Source organism: Panthera leo, chromosome A1 (assembly GCF_018350215.1).
Source record: "Panthera leo isolate Ple1 chromosome A1, P.leo_Ple1_pat1.1, whole genome shotgun sequence".
NCBI classification, from domain to species: domain Eukaryota; kingdom Metazoa; phylum Chordata; class Mammalia; order Carnivora; family Felidae; genus Panthera; species Panthera leo.
The window spans coordinates 125,352,269-125,372,616 of record NC_056679.1 but is presented as its reverse complement, the minus strand read 5'-3'; the positions used below and the strand labels follow the sequence as shown (position 1 = coordinate 125,372,616).

Here is a 20,348-nt window from a genome sequence, read left to right as displayed (position 1 = left end):
GGAGCCTGCTTCAGATTCTGTGTCTCTCTGTGCCCCTCCCCTGCTTGTGCTCTGTCTCTCCCTCTCTCAAAAATAAAAATTAAAATAAACATTAAAAAAAAAAAAAGAAAACATGGTTACCAAACAGTGATCCACAAAACCCTAAAAGTTCCACAGAGGTCACCTTGCGGGGCAGGAGGGTCAGAGAAAAGGATGGGCAGGCAGTATCCTGGGTGAACCACAGGATACTTTCAACCTAAGATTTCACTTGAAGAAAGGATTCAGCTTCTAGAATTTGAAAACCATTACAGTAGGAAAAACTCTAGGTTCCTTTACTGCTTTAACATTTTGTGATCCCATTAGAGCTAGTTCATTACTCATTTGATCATGTAGCCAGTCAAGCTCCCTAAAAATGGGGGTCACAGATATAATCCAGGCACAGCACTAAGAAATAAAAATGAATAAGATGAAGCCTCTGTTCTCAAGAAACTCATGGTCTGTTGGGATCCAGCAACATACAAACCAAAAAAAAAAAAAAAAAATTATTGTCTGATACTCTAAGAGGATTTATAAGGTGTAATGGAAGTAAAAGAAAATAATTCTTTACCTGGAAAGAGGGAGAGGAAGAGGATTCAGGAAAGATTTGCAGGTGGGGCTGGATTGTTATAAATGACAAGAAGGAATTCTAACTAGTGCAAGTAGAAATGGAATGTAGTGAATCTTGTAGTTAGGAAGAATCTGACAGTAGGTCACAAAATGGAGGTCAGAAAGGCAAGATTGGCAGCCTGGAGATGAGACCCGGGAACTCAAAAACTCAGGACTTCTCAGTAGTTCACTCACTGCAGACAGGCCTTCTCTACCTCAGGAAAAAAAAATACATATGGCTTCCTGTAGTCCCAGTTAGCATTCCAATGGGAAGGAAGCACTTACTTTCAATGCTTCTCTATCCACTACGGGGAAGGACATTATACCTTTTCTGGCTCTGAATTATGTGCCACTGTTGCCAAGGAATACATCATAATGATTGGTCTTGTCAGGACCATGAGCATCCTACCCATCATCCTACCCATTATCAAAGGGGCTGAAACCAAGAAGGAAGGAAATGGAAAAGCCACTGAGCAGAATAGGAGGCTTAAAACAATCCACACAAAGGAACCCCACAGTGTGAAGGATGGCTGTCCCACTTTCTGGAGTTCAAGCCCCACGTCGGGCACTGCACTGACAGAGCAGAACCTGCTTGGGATTCTCTGTCTCCCTCTCTCTCTGCCCCACTCACATTCTCTCTCTCAAAAATAAATAAATAAACTTTAAAAAAAAATATTATGTGAATATGGCCTCTGTCTCTCAAAATATCCTATTGTACTACATTCCCTTTCTTGTGATGATGTGAGATGATAAAAGACCTCTGTGATGAGAAGAAGCGAGGTGAATGACACAGGCATTGTGACAAAATGTTAGGCTACTACCAACCTGACAATTTGTCAGAAGAATGACCACCTGCTTCTGACCACAGTTAACCACAGGTAAATGAAACCTCGTAAAGCAAAACTGTAGATAAGGGGGTATTAACTACTTACCACAAACTGGGCAGCTTAAAACAATGGAAATGTGTTGTCTCCGCATTGGAGGCCAAAAGTCCAAGATCAAGGTGTCCACAGGGCCATTTTCTGTTTCAATGTGGCATTCTCCATGAATATCTGTGTCTTCAAATTGCCATCTTCTTATAAGGACACTTGTCATTTTGGATATGGAGCCCACCCTATTCTAGCATGACTTCATCTTAAGTAATTACATCTGTGATAACCCTATTTTCAAATAAGGTCACATTCTGGAGACTATAAGCCAAGACTTCAATGCATCTTTTTCAGGGAACACAATTCAACACTTAACAACCATCTACCTAACCAGATGCTGGGCTCTTAGTTTTTTTCTGAAAGAAAAACCTTAAGCTTTTCATACTGTTAGCATACCCAGAAAAATCTCAAGGAAAGAGAGTGGATAGAAGTATAATCCAACAAGGGAAACAAACAGAACTCAATCCTCATCGGAATAAAAAATGTTAAAAATACATAATGCAAAAAGCCTCTATAAACATGAAACTCCTAGTTAGAATTCATGGTCTATGCTTATGAAATGCACAGATTTGACTGCTCCATAAACATCAGCATTCTGCAATTTTCCTTGTTATATAAAACCATACAGTACTATATGGAAACATAAAATTGGTACTCAGTCCTTAAACCATATGTTTTAATAAGTAGCAGCTAATCAGGCAGAGCATTTGCATGTCTGCCATTTTGGGACTGTTTCAACATCTCCCAGGGATTGTAAATGTCCTTACTTGCAGCAAACTGTACCCAAAGTAGTAGCAAAATATAAGCCACAGCTATGCAATTATACTACAGTGAGAATGTGCTCTCAGCAGGTGAGAAAGCAAGCCCAGGCCAGGTGATTAGAAAAGAAACCTGGCAATGAAGGGAGGACATGGGGCAGAGGCCAGGTGAGAGAGTGCAAGCCCAGTAGATGCCATTTAGCTGTAATGCAAAGAACTTAGCTTTGTCTAAATGTTTAGAGCTATATGATGAGATATCTCCTAGCCTGGGACTGACCTTGTTACTTACCTTGGCTTACCTTGTTACTGACCTTGGCTTTACTTACTTTCTACTGAGTGGGAGAGAGACAGAGGTACGTATGGGAAAGGTGGGATAAGGGCTTCTCCCTGTTTTCAAGAGCTCTGAGTTAATCAATTGGTCTCTTATTTTTCTGAAATGAGGAACAAGGAACTATCAAGTGACTTTTGCTGCCCCTACAAATGATAAATACTTGTTAAGTAAAGAAGGTCCTATCAGTGGTCACCTAGAGTAGTTTCATTTGAAAGCTTTCCTCCTGTGCACCCCCAGGGGCCAGGGAACCCTAAATTCCACCAGAAGAGTTATTTGAAGGAAAGAGCTGCTCCTCTTCCTCAGGGTCCTGCTTTAAAATGCAAAAGCTCAGGTGCCTGGCGGGGGGCGGGGGCTCAGTCAGATAAGTGGGCAACTTCTGCTCAGGTCATGATCTCACTGTTCAGAGATTCTAACCCTACATCAGGCTCTGAGCTGACAGCTCAGAACCTGGAGCCTGCTTCAGATCCTGTGTCTCCCACTCTCTCTTCCCTTCCCCTGCTCGTGCTCTGTCTTCCTCTGTCTCTCAAAAATGAATAAACGTTTCAAAAACTTTTTTTTTTTCAATTTAGTATCTCCTTTCAGTTTCTAAAGTGCTCCAGTCAACTGAGCCCATTCTTGCCTACTGCCCACCCCTGCCACAAGGCCTTGGGTCTCCCACTAGAATGAAAGAAGAGGCTGGGCAACATTTCCTTCTTTACTTCCAGTAGCTAGAGATACCTGACATCTGGAAGGTAATCAATAATTTGTGGAACTTAACTAAACAACATGAAAATGCCCTTCAGTCGTTAATACTCTAATCTCTGGCCACCTACCAGTTCACCAGACGGGAGGGACCCCTAACATCAGGAAAACACTGGGCCACAGAGGATAGAAAGAGCCCTCAGAGAAGACCAGCAAGTGCCTGAGAAAAGGTGAGCTTCTCTCACTACCTACCTACTGGGCCGGCCTTCCCTACCCACCAGCTGGGGACAGTAAACACCAAGGCCAAACTGCCAAGGGCCAAACTGCCAGGATCCTTCTCCAGACACACTCAGACAGTGGTCAAATGCTGTATGTGAGCCACCTGTTTCAGACTCTGAAGGTTCTTACTTCCTCTCTTTCTTGACTGTTTATCTTCACATTTATTTTGCTTCTCTTTCTGGGTGAATGTTCTTTTGTCCTTGTGATTAAATTAAATTTAACCGGCCCTGATTTCTAGAAATTAGGGCCTGTCACTAGCAGCATTTGTTCATGAAAGAGAGTATGCTCATTTCTCAAAGCAACAAGTGAAGAAATGCCCTTAAGAGGGAAAGTGCTTTAACAGCAGTTATCGGCCCAGAACACTTTTGTCTCTACAACCCAAGCAGGGGAAACATATAGATCAAGTGTCTGAGTGACTGTTACCACAGACAGCAGAGCTACCATGAAACCCAACACACACAACAACCCTTGAAGGTATTTGGTCAGTGAGTATTACATAAGCAGGTTCTGTGTGGGTCCTACTACTGAGCTAGGTGGAGAGAGACCAAGGAGGAGCTAAAGTCCCCATTGTTAAGAGATGTATAATCTAGTTAAAGGATAGAGTAAACTGGGGATTCTCAAAATGGGGTGCCAAAACCAGCAGCACCAGATGGAAACTTGTGAGAAATGCAAATTCTCAGGCTCTAGCCCTACTGAATCAGAAACTCTAGGACGGCAGGTGATGGCAACAACTTGTGTGCTATAACAAGCTCTCCAATAATTCTCATGCATGCTGAAGTTCAAAAGCCAGTGAAGTAGACACATACAAGAAGTTACGGATGATCATATAAGCGCACTGTCCACGGTAGAAGGCGGTGTGGGAGTAGGTTCTTGCTTGGCCGCCCACTCCAGCTTGTGTCTGGAGGCGCGGTTTTGTTGCCTTCTCTCAGACACCATGCCCTTTCCTCACATTTCATAGACTCAGGATTTTGCCACTACACTGAGAGCCTAAGAGTATACTCTGTACTACTATTTGTGTTCTGAATTTGCCACCTGCTACATCCTCAAGCCAGCCCTGGGTATATGATACTGAATGACAAGACCAGAGGTCCCCAGGTGAGGTGCTTCCTTTGTTGCTGTAGGGGGAGCCGGTGAGCATACACCTGACTTCTGATGGCATAGAAGCAGAGAACAAGCAGCTCGGAGTTTCTCTCCTTGAAGACACACACCAGCCAGCCTTTACAGAACTGTTCTCAAATTCTATTTCCATTAAAGACAGACCAGATCATTCAAATAAACTCTTCTGCTGAAGACAACTTTTAATTTTTTTTTTAACGTTTATTTATTTTTGAGACAGAGAGAGACAGAGCATGAATAGGGGAGGGGCAGAAAGAGAGGGAGACACAGAATCAGAAACAGGCTCCAGGCTCTGAGCTGTCAGCACAGAGTCCGACGCGGGGCTCGAACTCAAGGACTGTGAGATCATGACCTGAGCCGAAGTCAGACGCTTAACCGACTGAGCCACCCAGGCGCCCCATGAAGACAACTTTTAAAAGCTAGATGAATTATACAAAAATATTTTCATAAAGGCTAACAAGAGAGGGAAGAATTACATGGTCATAGTCTAGTTAAAAAATGGAAATTCAGAGAGATGGGCCCCACTTCTGGGGCTGCCTTTGCCCTAAAGATGTAGTTAAAAAGCAAAGAAGTACTTTCAGTAGCTCATGAGAATAGAAGAGCAAAAGACAGAACCTGCCATAAAGGGGCTCCAGGGAGCTGCTCACTGGTTGGTATCCTGAGAGCAGTACTCTAGAATAAAGTGCGAACCACGATTGAACCTGCTCTCAGTTGCAGCCAGATTGAAAGTTGTTTGAGTAGGGGTGCCTGGGTGGCTCAGTCAGTTGAGTGTCTGACTCTTGATTTCAGCTCAGGTTGTAATGTTGTGGTCATGAGATCGAGCCCTGTGACAGACACCACAATGAGTTTGGAACCTGCTTGAGATTCTCTCTCTGCCTCTCTCTCCCTCTCTCTCTCTCAAAATAAATTAATAAGCATTTTTTAAAAAGTTTTTTGAGTGTCCCACAAAGTCTGAAACCCTGCAATTATATTACCTTAACCCTGGACTGCACTTCTAATTACATCCAGGCACCTAGCAGAAGCAAAAGAAAATTCTCTCTGGTGAGAGATACCATTGTAGGTCTCAAATTATTTCTACAAGTAATGTTTTCAAACGTGGAGTCCAACACACAATCAAACATAACCAGGCCTCAAGGGGAGGACAATATGAACAATAATAGCACAATAACAATAGGAATGAACACACAGGTAATCCAAATAATAAAATCCCAGATAAAGACAATAAAACTACTATAATCAATGTGATCAAAAAGAAAAAAAAAGAAACCTGAGCAATTTTGGCATGAAATTGGAAAAGAGAGAAAGTAATGTTGTAGATTTGGAAAAGAAATCAGTTGAAATTCAAAAAAAAAAAAAAAGGGGGGGGGCGCCTGGGTGGCTCAGTCGGTTAAGCAGCCAACTTCAGCTCAGGTCATGATCTCACGGTCCGTGAGTTTGAGCCCCGCGTCGGGCTCTGTGCTGACAGCTCAGAGCCTGGGGCCTGTTTCGGATTCTGTGTCTCCCTCTCTCTGACCCTCCCCCGTTCATGCTCTGTCTCTCTCTGTCTCAAAAATAAATAAACGTTAAAAAAATAAATAAATAAATAAAAATAAAAATAAAAATAAAAAAAGAAATTCAAAACTTAAGAATACAATAACCAAACTTTAAAATAATGTACCAATTTACCAGCAGGTTAGAGAAAGCTGAATAAAAAATTAGTGAACTGGAAGTTATGTCACAAGAAACAATGAAACACAGAATAAAGGGAATGGAATATAGAAGGGAGTGGGGGAAAGATATAAAGGCCACAATGAGAAAATCAAATATGTTCAATTAGAGACCCAGAGAAGAGGAGAGAGAATGGGCCAGAGCAGATAGGCTTCAGGTGACTATCCTATTCTATCAGGCAGAGAGGTCCCTCTCATGGGGCCCCTAGAAGTGATCTTACACTCTACCACTTAGTGACACTATGCCTTGGGGGTGGGGAGTGGGAATGGAGGGGCAGAGTGTTAACAGAGAAGCCATGATATTTATCCATTTCAAACAAATACTTTCTGTTTTTAATATTTGAGAGAGAGAGAGTACAAGCATGAGTGTAAGCAGGGGAGGCCCACAAAGGCCGACAGAGAGAGAGAGAGAGAGAGAGAGAGAGAGAGAGAGAATCCCAAGAAGGCTCCACGCTGTCAGCACAGAGCCCGATGTAGGGCTCAGTCTCAGGAACCATAAGATCATGACCTAAGCCGAAATCAAGAGTCAGACACTTAACCAACTGAGTCACCCAGGTGCCCCACAAATAAATACTTTTTCAACGAATACAGTGGAAACACCTCAAATATTTCTATCACTCCCTTGAGCAGGCTTACTTCAAAGAACAAATTCACCAGGGGACTGTTACATTCTCCAAAAAGAAATACTCTAATTTTAGAGAAAGGTTCTAAAGGTGTTGATGAAAATGGAGGGTGGCAGCTGAATAGGTACCATCTAAGGCATTTAGGTAGTTGTGCCTCTAAGGCAAGAGGCCAACAACACAGTCTGTCCACCAGTCCCGGAGGGAGATGCCCAGGACTCAGGGCTAGACCCAGTCAGAGAGAGTGCTTCAGCAGGAGGTGCTCTGGTACACACAGGATGGCAGAGAGGTCAGAACTCCCAGTGTGACAGTCTCGAGCTCATCAAGGAACATAACTTGGCATTTGCTCAGTCAGGGCTGCAGGGAATAGAGCAGCCAGTAGCTCAGGAACAGCAAAGAGCCCTTCTAGGGGCAGCAGGGTGGTGGCCATTGTAAATCAGGTGTCCTCCTGCGTCTCACACAACCCTGAGAACTGTGAATTGGTGCCATTTGCTTGGCTCCTTTATCACTTGTGAGCAGGTGAGGCTAGCAACACACAGGTGAAGTCCTCCAGAATCACCATCAAAAAAAAAAAAAAAAAAAAAGGAGCACCCTGTCAATTATCTTGGTGTAGTTTATTCACTGTGGTTTATTCCTCTGTAGGTGTACAGAGAGCCACACATCAATTGCTCATCTGACCAATTCTCCCCCTCAGATTGAATGGGACCTTTCAACACAGAAATACCACACAGTCTTTATTTTGTGTGTTGCTCAGGTCACAAGACCTGCTGTGAAAAGGCAACTTCTAAACAAAACAGAAGCCAGTGGAGAAATAAGATTCACACTGTAAACAGAAATTTCTCACCCAGTTTTCTGTTGTATTTTAGGAAAACTACAGTGTAAACATGAGGCCAAGTTCTGATGGAATATAGTGAAATGGTCATTTTTAAAGTGTTTATGTTATAGGCATCAGCTTTAAGCTGATGACTTGGTAAGAATGATTCAGTTGGTTTAAAACATCTTACTGATATTTTCTGCTTTTAGAACATGTCAAAATGTAAAATGCCAACCAGAAATAAGATGATCTATACTAATTAAAAGGAATGTTCGTCTAAGAGAAAAGTTGAAGATCTCTAAAGGAAAAGGTGAATGTATTAAATGAGTCCTTCCTTCTTGTTTCTTAGTCTTGACCAAAAAGTTTATTTTAGATCTAAACATCCCCCTGACGTACTGTGAGCTTAGAATTTTCTGTATATTTTAATTAGAAAGAGAAACTAACCAGAAATAAAGAAGATAAACACAATGACTCAATAGATTCTTATTTTCCAAGCAAAACTACAAACGGTAAAAAAAAGCAGAAAAAGCAAAAGGCATGAAATGTTTGCAGTTCCACCTCACCTGAATGAGTATGGGTGAGAAAGGAGGTCTTGCCATCTACTGTGATGAGCAGGGGCGGCTGGCTCAAAGTTCTGCCCTTATTACCAGCTTGGCTACCATCCCAGGGACACAAACACCTTCAACATCAAGAGTTGATTGTCGATTGGGACTGACTGGCCTTTGGCTCACACTTTAATAATAGCAAAGTTGTGTTCTAAGAGGTCAGTGTGGATTAACGCACTTCATTTTCACAACAATTCCAGGAGGCAGGCCCTGTCATTGCCCTATTCTATCTGCAGGTGAAGGGCCTGAGGCATGGAAGTTGCACCCTGCCCAGCCCCGCAGTGGTGAGCCCTGGACTGGAGAGTGTGGGCTTTCACAGTCTTCCAGAGCAGTGCTTCCCAAAACACGGCCCATACAGCTGTCCCAGGGCGAGAACTGTTACAGAATGGCTTCAGGTAGCAATTGAAAGCAAGTCTTCTGAAACATTTATAGAAATTTGACAGTTGTGTTATATCTGTCAAAATTGTGATGGACTAGGAACGTTTTTAAGCTCGTCCTCCCCTACAGAGGGTATGAGAAGCACTGATCTGAAACTCAGAAACCATCCCAAGTTCAGCACTGATAAAAAGGACCCTGACTCCCCATCTGTCTTCATCTGGGGATCACTGTTAAGTGGCAGAGCATGTGTCCTGGGAAGGAGCCAGCTGCCCACTGAGAGGGACTGAGAAGACATAGGGCCAGGGGAGTTGGGAGAGCAGAGGTACAGGGCTGGCCATCTCCTCAGTTCTCTTCGTGAGGCCAGAACTTTCCCCCAGCGATTTGTAAAATTAGAAAGTGCACAGCTTCTGCGCCTTGCAGAGACTTCATTACAAATTTAGCATTGCGAGTGATCTTGAATCAGGTCATCCAATGCCTCCTTTCCCTTCCTTCCCTTAGGAAGAAACTGTAAGGGGCCAGGGTACCATGTTCCCTAGGAACAACAGCAGTTGCTATGGCATCTCCACACCTGTTTCTTTGGTCCATCTGATCCCAGAATGCCTCTCCTGCTAAACATTATGTTCCTTCCCTCTTGTAAAACAAATGCACCAATCCCTCTCCTCACTCTAGAAATGAAGAAGCATAAAAAAAGACCCTCAATATCTGAAGCAAGAAAGGCTTACCTTGAAGCCCAAGACAAAGATATGAAAGTCCCCTGCCCCTCAAGGGAGAGATGAGGAGGACAATGCAGGACACATTAGTCAGCTTTTCTCAGGCTCACTCAGCTTTGTTTTCTCAGGAATCTTATCCCAAATAAACCAAAATGGAGCTATTGTAGCTCCAAGGCCCCAGTTCACCACAAGCCTAACATTTACAGGGAAACTAAACAATAAAATGGAAAAGGCTTCGGCTGAGGTACTTTGGACCACAGGGCACAATTTTTGGTGGAGGAGATGAATGCTGTATGAAGGGAACTTCAGAGAGGAGTTGGCTGAGGCCGAGCACATGAAAATGTGCACTGCTGTGGTTCATGGAAAGTAAAAGAGAGAAAACACAGAGTGGCCACTCACCATGTGCAAACTAAAAACCCACTCAGGGTTGATGGGGGGGTGAGAGGGAGAGGATGGTGGGTGATAGATATTGAAGAGGGCATCTTTGGGGATGAGCACTGGGTGTTGTATGGAAACAAATTTGACAAATAAATTTCATATATTTAAAAAAAAAAACCCACTCAGTCTACTGCTGTCTTTAAGAGATGCAGGATGAGGGGAAAATTCTCACCACTCCTGCTTGATAGAAGACCAGATGGCAGGGAAGGCAATATTATTATTAAGGCCTGTGGCTTTTATAGTTTACAAAGTGTGTTTGCACACGTGATCTCATTTAATCCCAGTCTTCATCCCAGGCAATAAACAGTAGTTTTTATAAACCCCATTGGAAAGGAATAATTAAGAAAGATGAAGAAACCCAAGACAATTTGCCTAGATCACACCATCGCTGTGTGGCATAGGGGTATCTGGCACAGAACTTCAGATTCCTTTCCAGAAGCTTCCATGCAACAGCTACTTCATTCAGTGTCACTCACTTCTTGGTTCATATGTCCCAGGGGGTTTCATTTCATCAGCTACCATCAGGTCACTGAGACTTAAAAAATAAATAATGATATTAATGTTACCTGACCAAGTACCCATTACTATATTTATTGGAACAGTTCTTGTGTGTATTTGGCATGCTCTGTATAATCTTTGTGGCAACTTTTTAGTGGATCTGAATTCCAAATGTAATTATAAATACCTTTACATCAGCATATTTTTGCTGAATTTTTGGTCAATTAATGAATGAGTGAGTGAATGAATGTCTGTTAGAAGGAATATTTGCAATATCCTAACCTGAGTGTTCATCCCCTGAGGAGCTAACCAGAATCACTTGGAGTAGGCTAAGTTCCCAGTCTCCCTGCCCCCACCAGCCACTTACACATGCCAGGGGCCCACCTGTGGACACTGTGACTTTGTGGGAGAGTATGTAGCTTGGGGACCTACATGCTTCGAACCAGACCCACAGGTCTTCACTTCTGATTAAGAGCCACTTTCTAGGTTAACTCCCTCCTTCTACAAATGAGGAAATAGAGGTTCTGTGACATGTTCAAGGTCACACAGCTCATGGAAGAGAATACCATAACCCAACAAACACCCCACACTCTGGCGGAGTCTCCACTAGGAGTACTTATCAGAAAACATCATATGGTACCAAGGCCCTATGAATACCAACTGAAAAACTCCTTCCTCTCAGCAAAAACAACCATATCAGGCCACTTAAACAGTAAAAATGCAGGACATAATTTTTGTTTTTGTTTTTGTTTTCCATGTTTGGATGGACTATGGAAAGTTCTAGTTAAGAAGATAACCTGGGTAATAACTTCCAGAGTTAGCAGAGGAAACAGACACAGGTGATGTAGAATAAAATACCTAGCCATACACCCCTTAGCCTTTGGCTATCCAGAATGTCCCTCAGTATATCGCAGGGCCTCAAGGTCATCCCTCAGCACACATACACACCTGATCGGGTCTGCCCGAGTGCTATCACCTGTGTGAGGGCTTTGGTCAACTCCATACTCAAAGACCTCCACATCCTCATCCCTCAAGATGCAGTCAGTGAGCTACCCAAGCTGCTTCTTTCCAGAAGAGATGGAGTGTCCTTGGAGGATCAGTGTGAGGAGTCTCTGGGAAAGGAACGAGGAGGGTTCCCTATGAGGGCCCCAGTGTGTGGAAACACTCAAGTGTCAAGTATCACATTCAAATGTGCTTCATGAGAAGATATGGGATATCAGGATAATGTGGAAGGGAACATTGAAAAGACTGAAACTATCATTCAGGGAAGAGTGGCTCTGATATCAGGGCCACCTTTTTTAGAAGATATTTAACAAACACATGAAATTTTTAAGAAAACAATCTTTGCCCTACTGAATTTTGTACAGACCCTCCTCTGAGCAGTGGTTTGCTGCCCCCTCGTGTTCATTTTATTTTATCAAAAAACTTTAACAAATCCTTATAATAATCCTTATTAACTTTCCATTTTCTTTTCCCTCCCAGTCTTTCTAAGGATAACTATCCCTCGAGTGTCACTGAAATAGCCAAATTAAAAGACAACTCGGTTAAATTAAAGACAAGCATCTTCTGGGGAGCCTGGGTGGCTCAGTCAGTTAAGCATCCGACTTTGGCTCAGGTCATGATCTTGTGATTCATGGCTTCAAGCCCCACATCGGGCTCTGTGCTGACAGCTCAAAGCCTGGAGCCTGCTTCAGATTCTGTTTCCCTCTCTCTCTGCCCCTCCCCTGCTCATTCTCTCTCTCTCTCTCTCTCTCTCTCAAAAATAAACATTAAAAAAATCTTTTAAAAAGACAAGGGTCTTCTTACCACATACATGACAGTTGCTTACAGTAGAAACACAATTTCTGCTTCTCCTCCTAGTTGTCAGTCACCAATCAGTGCCATCAACATGGGAGCAGGAAGGACTCCAAAGGACCACATGACAAAACCATAACCACAAAAGTCACCATCATGTCACTTCAACATGGTCTCTTTAAGGAGAGGGTAATTGTCTACCTAAGAAAAGCCATAAGCTACTCCAGCACTTCCCTATCAGGCCAAGCATCTGTGGAGCAGTGTCTAGACTCCCGGGCCTCACCGCCAGACCTTGTGAATAAGTAGAGATGGGACAGTTGTATTTTTTAAAACTCCCCAACTAATTCCACTAAACATTCAGATTTGAGAACCACTGAACTACTACATGAGCAAGGATTGATGTGTATACAACATCTAAAAGACAGAATTTTTAAAATATTTTTAATGTTTATTTATTTTTGAGTGACAGAGAGACAGAGCACAAGCAGGGGAGGGGCAGAGAGAGAGGGAGACACAAAATCCAAAGCAGGCTCCAGGCTCTGAGCTGTCAGCACAGAGCCCTACGCAGGGCTCAAACTCAAGGACCGCAAGATCAAGACCTGAGCCGAAGTTGGACACTTAACCGACTGAGCCATCCAGGTACCCCAAGACATAATTTTAAAAAAAGAAATAAAAAGTCAATTTTTGATAGCAGAGAAGAGCAAGGAAGCACAATGGAGTCGAGGATTTTGTCTGGGGCCAAGAAGGGGCCCACCAGGGTGATACAGGGATCTGGGATCTGGCACCCAAGGTGAAAGAGCCCCATTATGGGAGGGGTGGAGGCAGTGGAGAAAGAAAGAAGCTTCTGTTGCTCATCTGCCCTAAGCAGGGCCAGGTGCAAAGCTCACACCGTCACTGGTAGTCTCTTGGATCCTCTTCTGCGTAGCCAGGCAGCCACCACATCCTGTTTATGCTTCCCTGTCAATTTCTCTAAAATGCAGCCCTTCCATGTCTACAGTGCCCACTTTAATTCTGGCATTGAGGACGGGACAAGGTCAAAAGAGAAGGGGGCCTTTTCTATAACGTTCCCCTTACAAAACCATTTACTTAAAGATATTCTGCTGGTTCTGCGTTTTGTGTTTTGAAAGATGGTTTCCAAAGATTCCCAGGGGGCCCCTCTTTCAGGAATCCTCCAACAAGTAAAGGGACACAAACACTTGGTTTACTGTGGACAACTAAGCACCCATGTTATGTCCTCAATCTTTCCAGGACTTCACTAAAGTAATACGAAATGCATGGGAGACCTATAACCCACAGGGACAATTTTACAGGAGAGGATACAACAGCAGGTGACTTGCTGGATGGAAGAAACTAAAGAAATATAGGGAAAGTTCCATGAACTGAAAAGATCTCCTCAATGCCTAGAAGAATAAATGAAGGAAGACCTACACAAAGTAATATCTGCAAAAAATTCCATGAGCCTGGGAATAAAGAAAGAAAAAAAGCAGGTCACATACAAAGGATCAGGAATTGTCATGCCATCAAACTTCTCAACCAGAGACACTGAAAGGCAATGGAGAAATTTCACAGGGAAAAGATTACCAACCTAGACATATACACATCAGGCCAAAGTATGTATCAAGAAATAAGACATGTTCAGACTTGAAAGGAACTCAAAATATTAAATAGGCACTCTCTCTTAGGAAGGTCCTTGGGAAGTTCCCTCCAGCAAATAAGGGAATAAACGCAGAAAATTAAATGTGTTAAAAGATAAACTGAACAGTAAACATTAAAACTGTTAAGAGTTAAAGCCAAAATTGATTCAGGTAGTGTCAAACCAGAGGTGGGCAGGAGGGCTTCCCCAACAGGAGCAGGGGAAAAACTTATATAGAGAAGGTGTGGAGGCAAAGAAAGGAAATCATATAAGTGGTTATAACTTAAAGGTGAGTTGGCGGTCTGTGACTGGTTGTCTTTAGCATTTCAATTTTGTAACTTTGAGGCGTTTGTGGGCTTAGATTTTGGTTTGTTTGCATAGGCCATAATGCATTAAAACCTCTTCAGTCTAGTGGCCTCCTTGTTTAATTAATGTAACACATGGGACCCAGGCAAAAGGAGCTCCAACAGGGTTAAGGGATGAAGGCAAGTTGGAGGACAGGAGCTCTGTCCAGGCTCAGAGCACAAGCAGTTCAGCCTAAAGCAAGAAGACAGAGAAGGGGAAAAAATACGTTTGCTAATTTGGAAAATATCATTGGCATTTGACAAATCGGATGATGTGCATGCAAAATCAAGGCCAAGTGCATAAAAAAGTGAAGCCAATGAAAAAGTGAAGCAATTAATACCGGGTTAACTAAATATTATATAAGAAAGGAAAAATTATGGGGGCGCCTGGGTGGCTCAGTTGGTTAAGCGTCCAGCTTCAGCTCAAGTCATGATCTCACAGTTCATGGGTTCAAGCCCTGCGTCGGGCTCTGTGCGGACAGCTCAGAGCCTGGAGCCTGCTTCAGATTCTGTGTCTCCCTCTCTCTCTGCCCCTCCCTGGCTCGCACTCTGTCTCTCTTTCTCTCTCAAAAATAAATAAACATTAAAAATTTTTTTTAAAAAACGAAAGGAAAAATTACTCCCAATATTAAGCTCAGCAGTGAAAAGTATGGTCTACAAAATGATGCCATTGTTATGTTTACATCAGGACATTGGAGAAGGGAATGAGGATGGACATTGGAGAAGGGAATGAGGTAGAGGCCAACCATTTACCCTAATATAAAGCCAGTAGCTAAAGTCTCAAATTGATAAATTCAGAAATATGAATTAATATGTTACCTCTGAGAGGCAGAGGTGAGAGTGAGACTGTTCTCTGAATTCCTAATGGAAGCTTTTGAATTTTGAACCATATGCATGTATTGCATTTCTGCAATTATTTTGTCAAAGATGCATCAAATGGATTCCCTCTGGCAGGATAGTCAATGAACTGCTCACAATGGCTGCCACTAGTGAAGGGAAATAGGAGGCTGGGGAAACAAGTGGGAGAGAAAAAATATTTTTCACCGAGCTTCCTTCTATATTTTTTAAATCTGTGCTTTGATGTTGTATTATGAAAAAGATACGTGATTTTTTTTTCCAAGGCTAAATAAACAGGAGTTGAAAATGGTTGCCCCTGGACAGTAGAATTGAAGAGAATGAAGGAGTGGAGAGTGTAGGTATATCTTGTATCATTTTCTATTTTTATATACAAAAAGATTTTTTGCATTAGTTTTTTAGCATTATATTTTAGTATTATATTTTTAAAAATAAGCATATGTTATTCTATGTATAAATTTTTAATAATGTTAATGAAAGCTATGACATTGTTTCTTGGACACCAAAGTTTTAAACACTGTATAGGCTGCACCATTAGGCTAGCAAAGGTGATCCTGACCGGAATTCTGTAGTCAAGGATTTTCCCAATCATGGAAAGCTCTTTGGCCCCCTCTGCTGGTAAGTGATGCACTTGTCAACAAGTATGAAAATACTGCTTGGATGTCTTCCCTAAGAACATCCTGTAAGCTAACAAATTCATTAGCTGAGTAGTTTTATTCCTATTAAAACCGCCACTAAATTATCTGAGTATGTTCTACAACAACTGGTGGTGTCATAGAAGGAAACATTTCCATTTGACACTTTTCTATGAATTCTAAAGAACTTTTTCCCCTCAGCCATTATTTTCACATACTCAAAATCTTGGGCCAGCTGGCTGGCTCAGTTGGCAGAGCATGTGACTCTTGATCACTCTTGGTTGTGAGTTCCAGCCCCATGTTAGGGGTAGAATTAACTTTAAAAGAAAAATAAACAAAGTAAATAAATCAATAAAATCATCTGGTGCTCAAAGATGCTTTTCTCTCATGCCAAAACTGTAAGAGAATATCAAATGGTAATTTTAAAGATTTTTTTCATCCTTGCAGTTAAGTTCCAGATGCCATATGGTCAGAAATAAGTTCTCTGAAGATTCATTAGTCTTTGCTGTCTAAGGGGACTTTCTCTACCTCCTGCCTCAGATGGGAAGAATCCCTAGAGAAAGCCTAGACAGGCAAAAATCCACCTAATCTCATTCACATGTCTAGAGAGAGTTAGCAAAGACTTTTATGGATTTTCTTTTTGTTTTTCTTTCATTACCTGGAATACATGCTGGCTTTAAAACTTAGACCCATTTTTAAATTGTCATAGCATCCTTTCCACAAAATCCTTTTTGAAACTTTTTTTTTTTTTTAGTATATTTATTTTGAGAGAGAGAATGAGAGAACAAATGGGGTAGGGGCAGAGAGAGAGGGAGACAGAGAATCCCAAGCAGGCTCCACACTGCACTGTCCCTGTGGAGCCCAATTCAGGGCTCAAACCCACCAACAGTGAGATCATGACCTGAGCCACAATCAAGAGTTGGGCATTCACCCGACTGAGCCACCCAGGTGCCCTAAAACTGTGTTGTTGTTGTTTTTTAATTGCATACCCTATGACCCAGCGATTTCACCACTTAGTGACTCTCCCAGAAAAACAGGCACATGTATACAAGGCTACAAGGGTGGGGACTGCAACATTGTTTGTAATATCTAAAAAATGAGAACAATCTAACTACCCATCAGCAAGGGAAGAGCCAAATAGATGGTGGATTATCTATGCTATGATTGATTACTTAAGCTATCCAGCATTTCATAAGAATAAGGTAGTTTACATGTGCTAACATGGATATATATCCAAAAAACACAATAAAGGGAAAAAAGTATATTGTAGAAAGATCCATATGGCATGGTGTCATGTACTTTTTTTAATACTACAAATTCTCTCCATGTGCATAACCATGTAAATATGCAGAAAATATCAGGAAGGCCACATACTAAACAGATAGCAAGGGAGAGAGAAGGGAAGAGGGCCAGGAGTGGTATGCAAAGGCTCCAGGTTACAAATATATGAATTCATTAATTACATCAGTAATTAAAAATTAATGTAAAGATAATCTTGTCTCCATCCCCATCCAATCCCTACTCCACAGAAGTAATCAACCTTAGGAATCCTTCCCTAACTACTGCATCTGCAATGTCCATCTCTCGGTGCAGTAGGATAGGGGAAGTAGGACTGGAGTCAGCCAAAGAGTTCTGCCCTTCTAATCCCAAACTAGTTTAGGAAATGGTAGAGAATGGCCTCTGGTAAATATATATATATGTATATACATATATATATATATGTGTATATATATATGTGTGTGTGTATATTATATGTATAATATATATAATATATATGTATATATGTGTGTATATACTATATATAATGTGTATATATGTGTGTTATATTATATATAATACACACACATACAAAATGTATAGTTTTAAAAAAATTTTTTAAAGAATCCTTCCATAACTTTCTCTATGTTCAAAGATACACAAATATAGATGCACATAGACTTCTTTCTCCTCTTTATTTTTCTAAAATTGAATTAAACTACACATAATATTCTATAATTTTCTTTTTTCACTTAATAATATTTCAAAGATACTTCCTCAGGTAATATATAGATATACTTCATTCTTTCTAATAGGTTCACAATAATCCATAGAATGGATGTATCATAATTTATTCAAAATTCCCTTATTTATGAACATTTCGGTTGTTTCTACTGACTGACTTTTTGCTACTATATTATAGAGGTATATGATACATACACATATCATTTGTATGTAATATGGTGGCAAAAATACAGGTATATGTGAGGAAATATATACTCATATGAAATAGCAAAAAGAAAGAACCAGAACTTATCTTTACATCCTGCCATTTTTTTCTGAGGAGTGCTGGATCAAAGGGCTTACAGATTTATGGTTTTGTTATATAATGAAAGCTATTTGTTTGTTTCACATGAGGGATAGAATATATCCAAATAATTTGTTTGAATTATGCAAGATAATTTGGGGTGGAAGAAAAGATTTATTAACACATAGAAGTAGCAACCTAAACCCAAACTGGGTTTAAGGATTAAAAAATAATACGTGCAGTATTTTTCTAAATTGCCTTGCAATATTATGCCACCTGAGGGCACCGGAGACTTAAAAATATTTTCACCACGTTTTCTGAAATAAAAAGTTCCTCAAATTTCTTCAATGAACATTTATTAAGCATTGTTCATTTTTTATGAACAAGGAGATGTAACAAGGATATAAGTACAAATAAAGTATGATCAGTGCCCTCAGTGAGTGAGTTCAAGGTCTGGTGGGAGTGGTCTTAGTGCTACAGAGGAAAATGTCATGTTTTGAATTACTTACTGGCATTTGGTGTAAGTATATTCCATCTATCCTCGACACTGGTTCTCTAACTAGAGCCCAGGTTCCTGAGAATCTCTGAGACTCTTTGAGGGTTGGTTCAGTTCACACTATTTTTGTTATAATACCAACATGTTTTCACTTTTGTCACTTTCCTTTTCTCATGCATGTACAGTGAGACTTTCCAGAGACTTCAAGGCATACTAATGTTATTGCTCTGCTAATGAAATGCGTTTATATACTGTGTTTTTAAAGAAATTTATAAGGTACAAGGGAGCTTGGGTGGCTCAGTCAGTTAAGCATCTGACTTCAGCTCAGGTCACGACCTTATGATTCATGGGTTCGAGCCCCACATCGAGCTCTGTGTTGACAGCTCAGAGCCTGGAGCCTGCTTCAGATTCTGTGTCTCCCTCTCTCTCTGCCCCTCCTCTGCTCATGCTCTCTTTCTCTCTCAAAAATAAATAAACATTAAAACATTTAAAAAACAAGAAAAGAAATTTCTAAGGTAGCAAGGTGATTCAGTCCCTCCTTTGCCACAGGAGCCCCCTTTCTGGCCAGACAGCAAGCAAGACGACAGGGTATGCAAGCATCTCTGACTACACAAGCAAGCAAGATCTGTGCCCCAAGGGACTCCGGCCCACCCCGTGCCAGATTCCAAGCCCCTGTCAGCCTCCAGCTGGTGGGCATCCTGTACCAACTTTTCATGAACGTGAAAGGGAATTCTCCTCTTTGCTGAGATTATATGCTACCTGGTGATTCTGATCTGCTTCAGTGCCTCCACACCAGGATACTCCTCCCTGGCAGTAGTGGAGATGATCCTTGCTGCTATCTTCTTTGTCATCTACATGTGTGACCTGCACACCAAGATACAAATCATCACTGGCCTAGAAGTGACTTCTTCTGAACCCTCATAGCAGCCATCCTCTACCTGATCACCTCTATTTTCGTCCTTGTTGAAGAACCACTCCAAAATCATTGCAAGGGTACGGGCCTAATCAGTACGTGCCTCTGTGGCTATCATGCCCTTACATCACCTTCCAGTTGACGTAGCACAGACATAGAGCAGCCCCTACTGAACCTGCAGATGGTGCCATGTAGGTGAACTCCCTTCATTTCTCTCTGCAACCTGCAAATAACACTTCCATTTAAATAACTCCTCCCCAGCCCCACAACACTCCCAGCCAACTCCCAGCCCTTTAATTGAAGTAAAAGTGCCTTTATTGGGACCATCCTGGGTATGGCCGTCGTTATGCGTGTGCCTATGCCTCCCTTCCTTCTACAGCATCCAAAAGGAGGCCTTAACATTCAGGTAAGGGTGCATACTCCAGGCAGAAAATAAACGGGTAAACTGCTGGTACTTCACTATGAATCAAGGTGGTAACACCAAACAGTATTAGTAATAATTCTATTTTTTAATTCTCAGACACTAATAGGAAGGTGAGGGGGGAAAATAGTCACTTAAGAATGTTCTGCTTGGGGCGCCTGGGTGGCTCAGTCAGTTAAGTGTCCAACTTTGGCTCAGGTCATGATCTCAAAGTTGATGAGTTGGAGCCCTGAGCCTGGAGCCTGATTTGGATTTTCTGTCTCCCTCTCCCTCTCCCCCTTCCCTGCTCACACTCTGTTTCTCTCTCTCTCCCTTAAAAATAAACATTTAAAATTTTCATTTTTAATTGTTTTTATGTTTTATTTATTTTTGAGAGCAAGAGAGACAGAGCATAAGCAGGGGAGGGGCAGAGAGAGAAGGAGACACAGAATCCAAAACAGGCTCCAGGCTCTGAGCTGTCAGCACAGAGCCTGACATGGGGCTCGA

The 20,348-nt window shown here is 41.7% G+C and overlaps 1 protein-coding gene and 1 long non-coding RNA gene across 2 annotated transcripts; both read left to right on the top strand.

The window, feature by feature from the left end:
- The first annotated feature begins 1,442 nt into the window (after positions 1-1,442).
- Positions 1,443-4,822, top strand: LOC122200569. Its single transcript, XR_006193858.1, has 4 exons — positions 1,443-1,502; positions 3,212-3,373; positions 3,458-3,553; positions 4,724-4,822. It is a non-coding gene; the product is annotated as an uncharacterized LOC122200569 (long non-coding RNA).
- Positions 4,823-11,380: 6,558 nt separating this feature from the next.
- PLP2 (proteolipid protein 2) lies at positions 11,381-19,682 on the top strand. Its single transcript, XM_042955828.1, is given in 5 exon segments — positions 11,381-11,638; positions 12,348-12,470; positions 19,144-19,414; positions 19,417-19,562; positions 19,565-19,682. Coding segments are annotated over 5 exon segments (870 nt in total). The 3' UTR covers positions 19,637-19,682.
- The last annotated feature ends 666 nt before the right edge of the window (positions 19,683-20,348 follow it).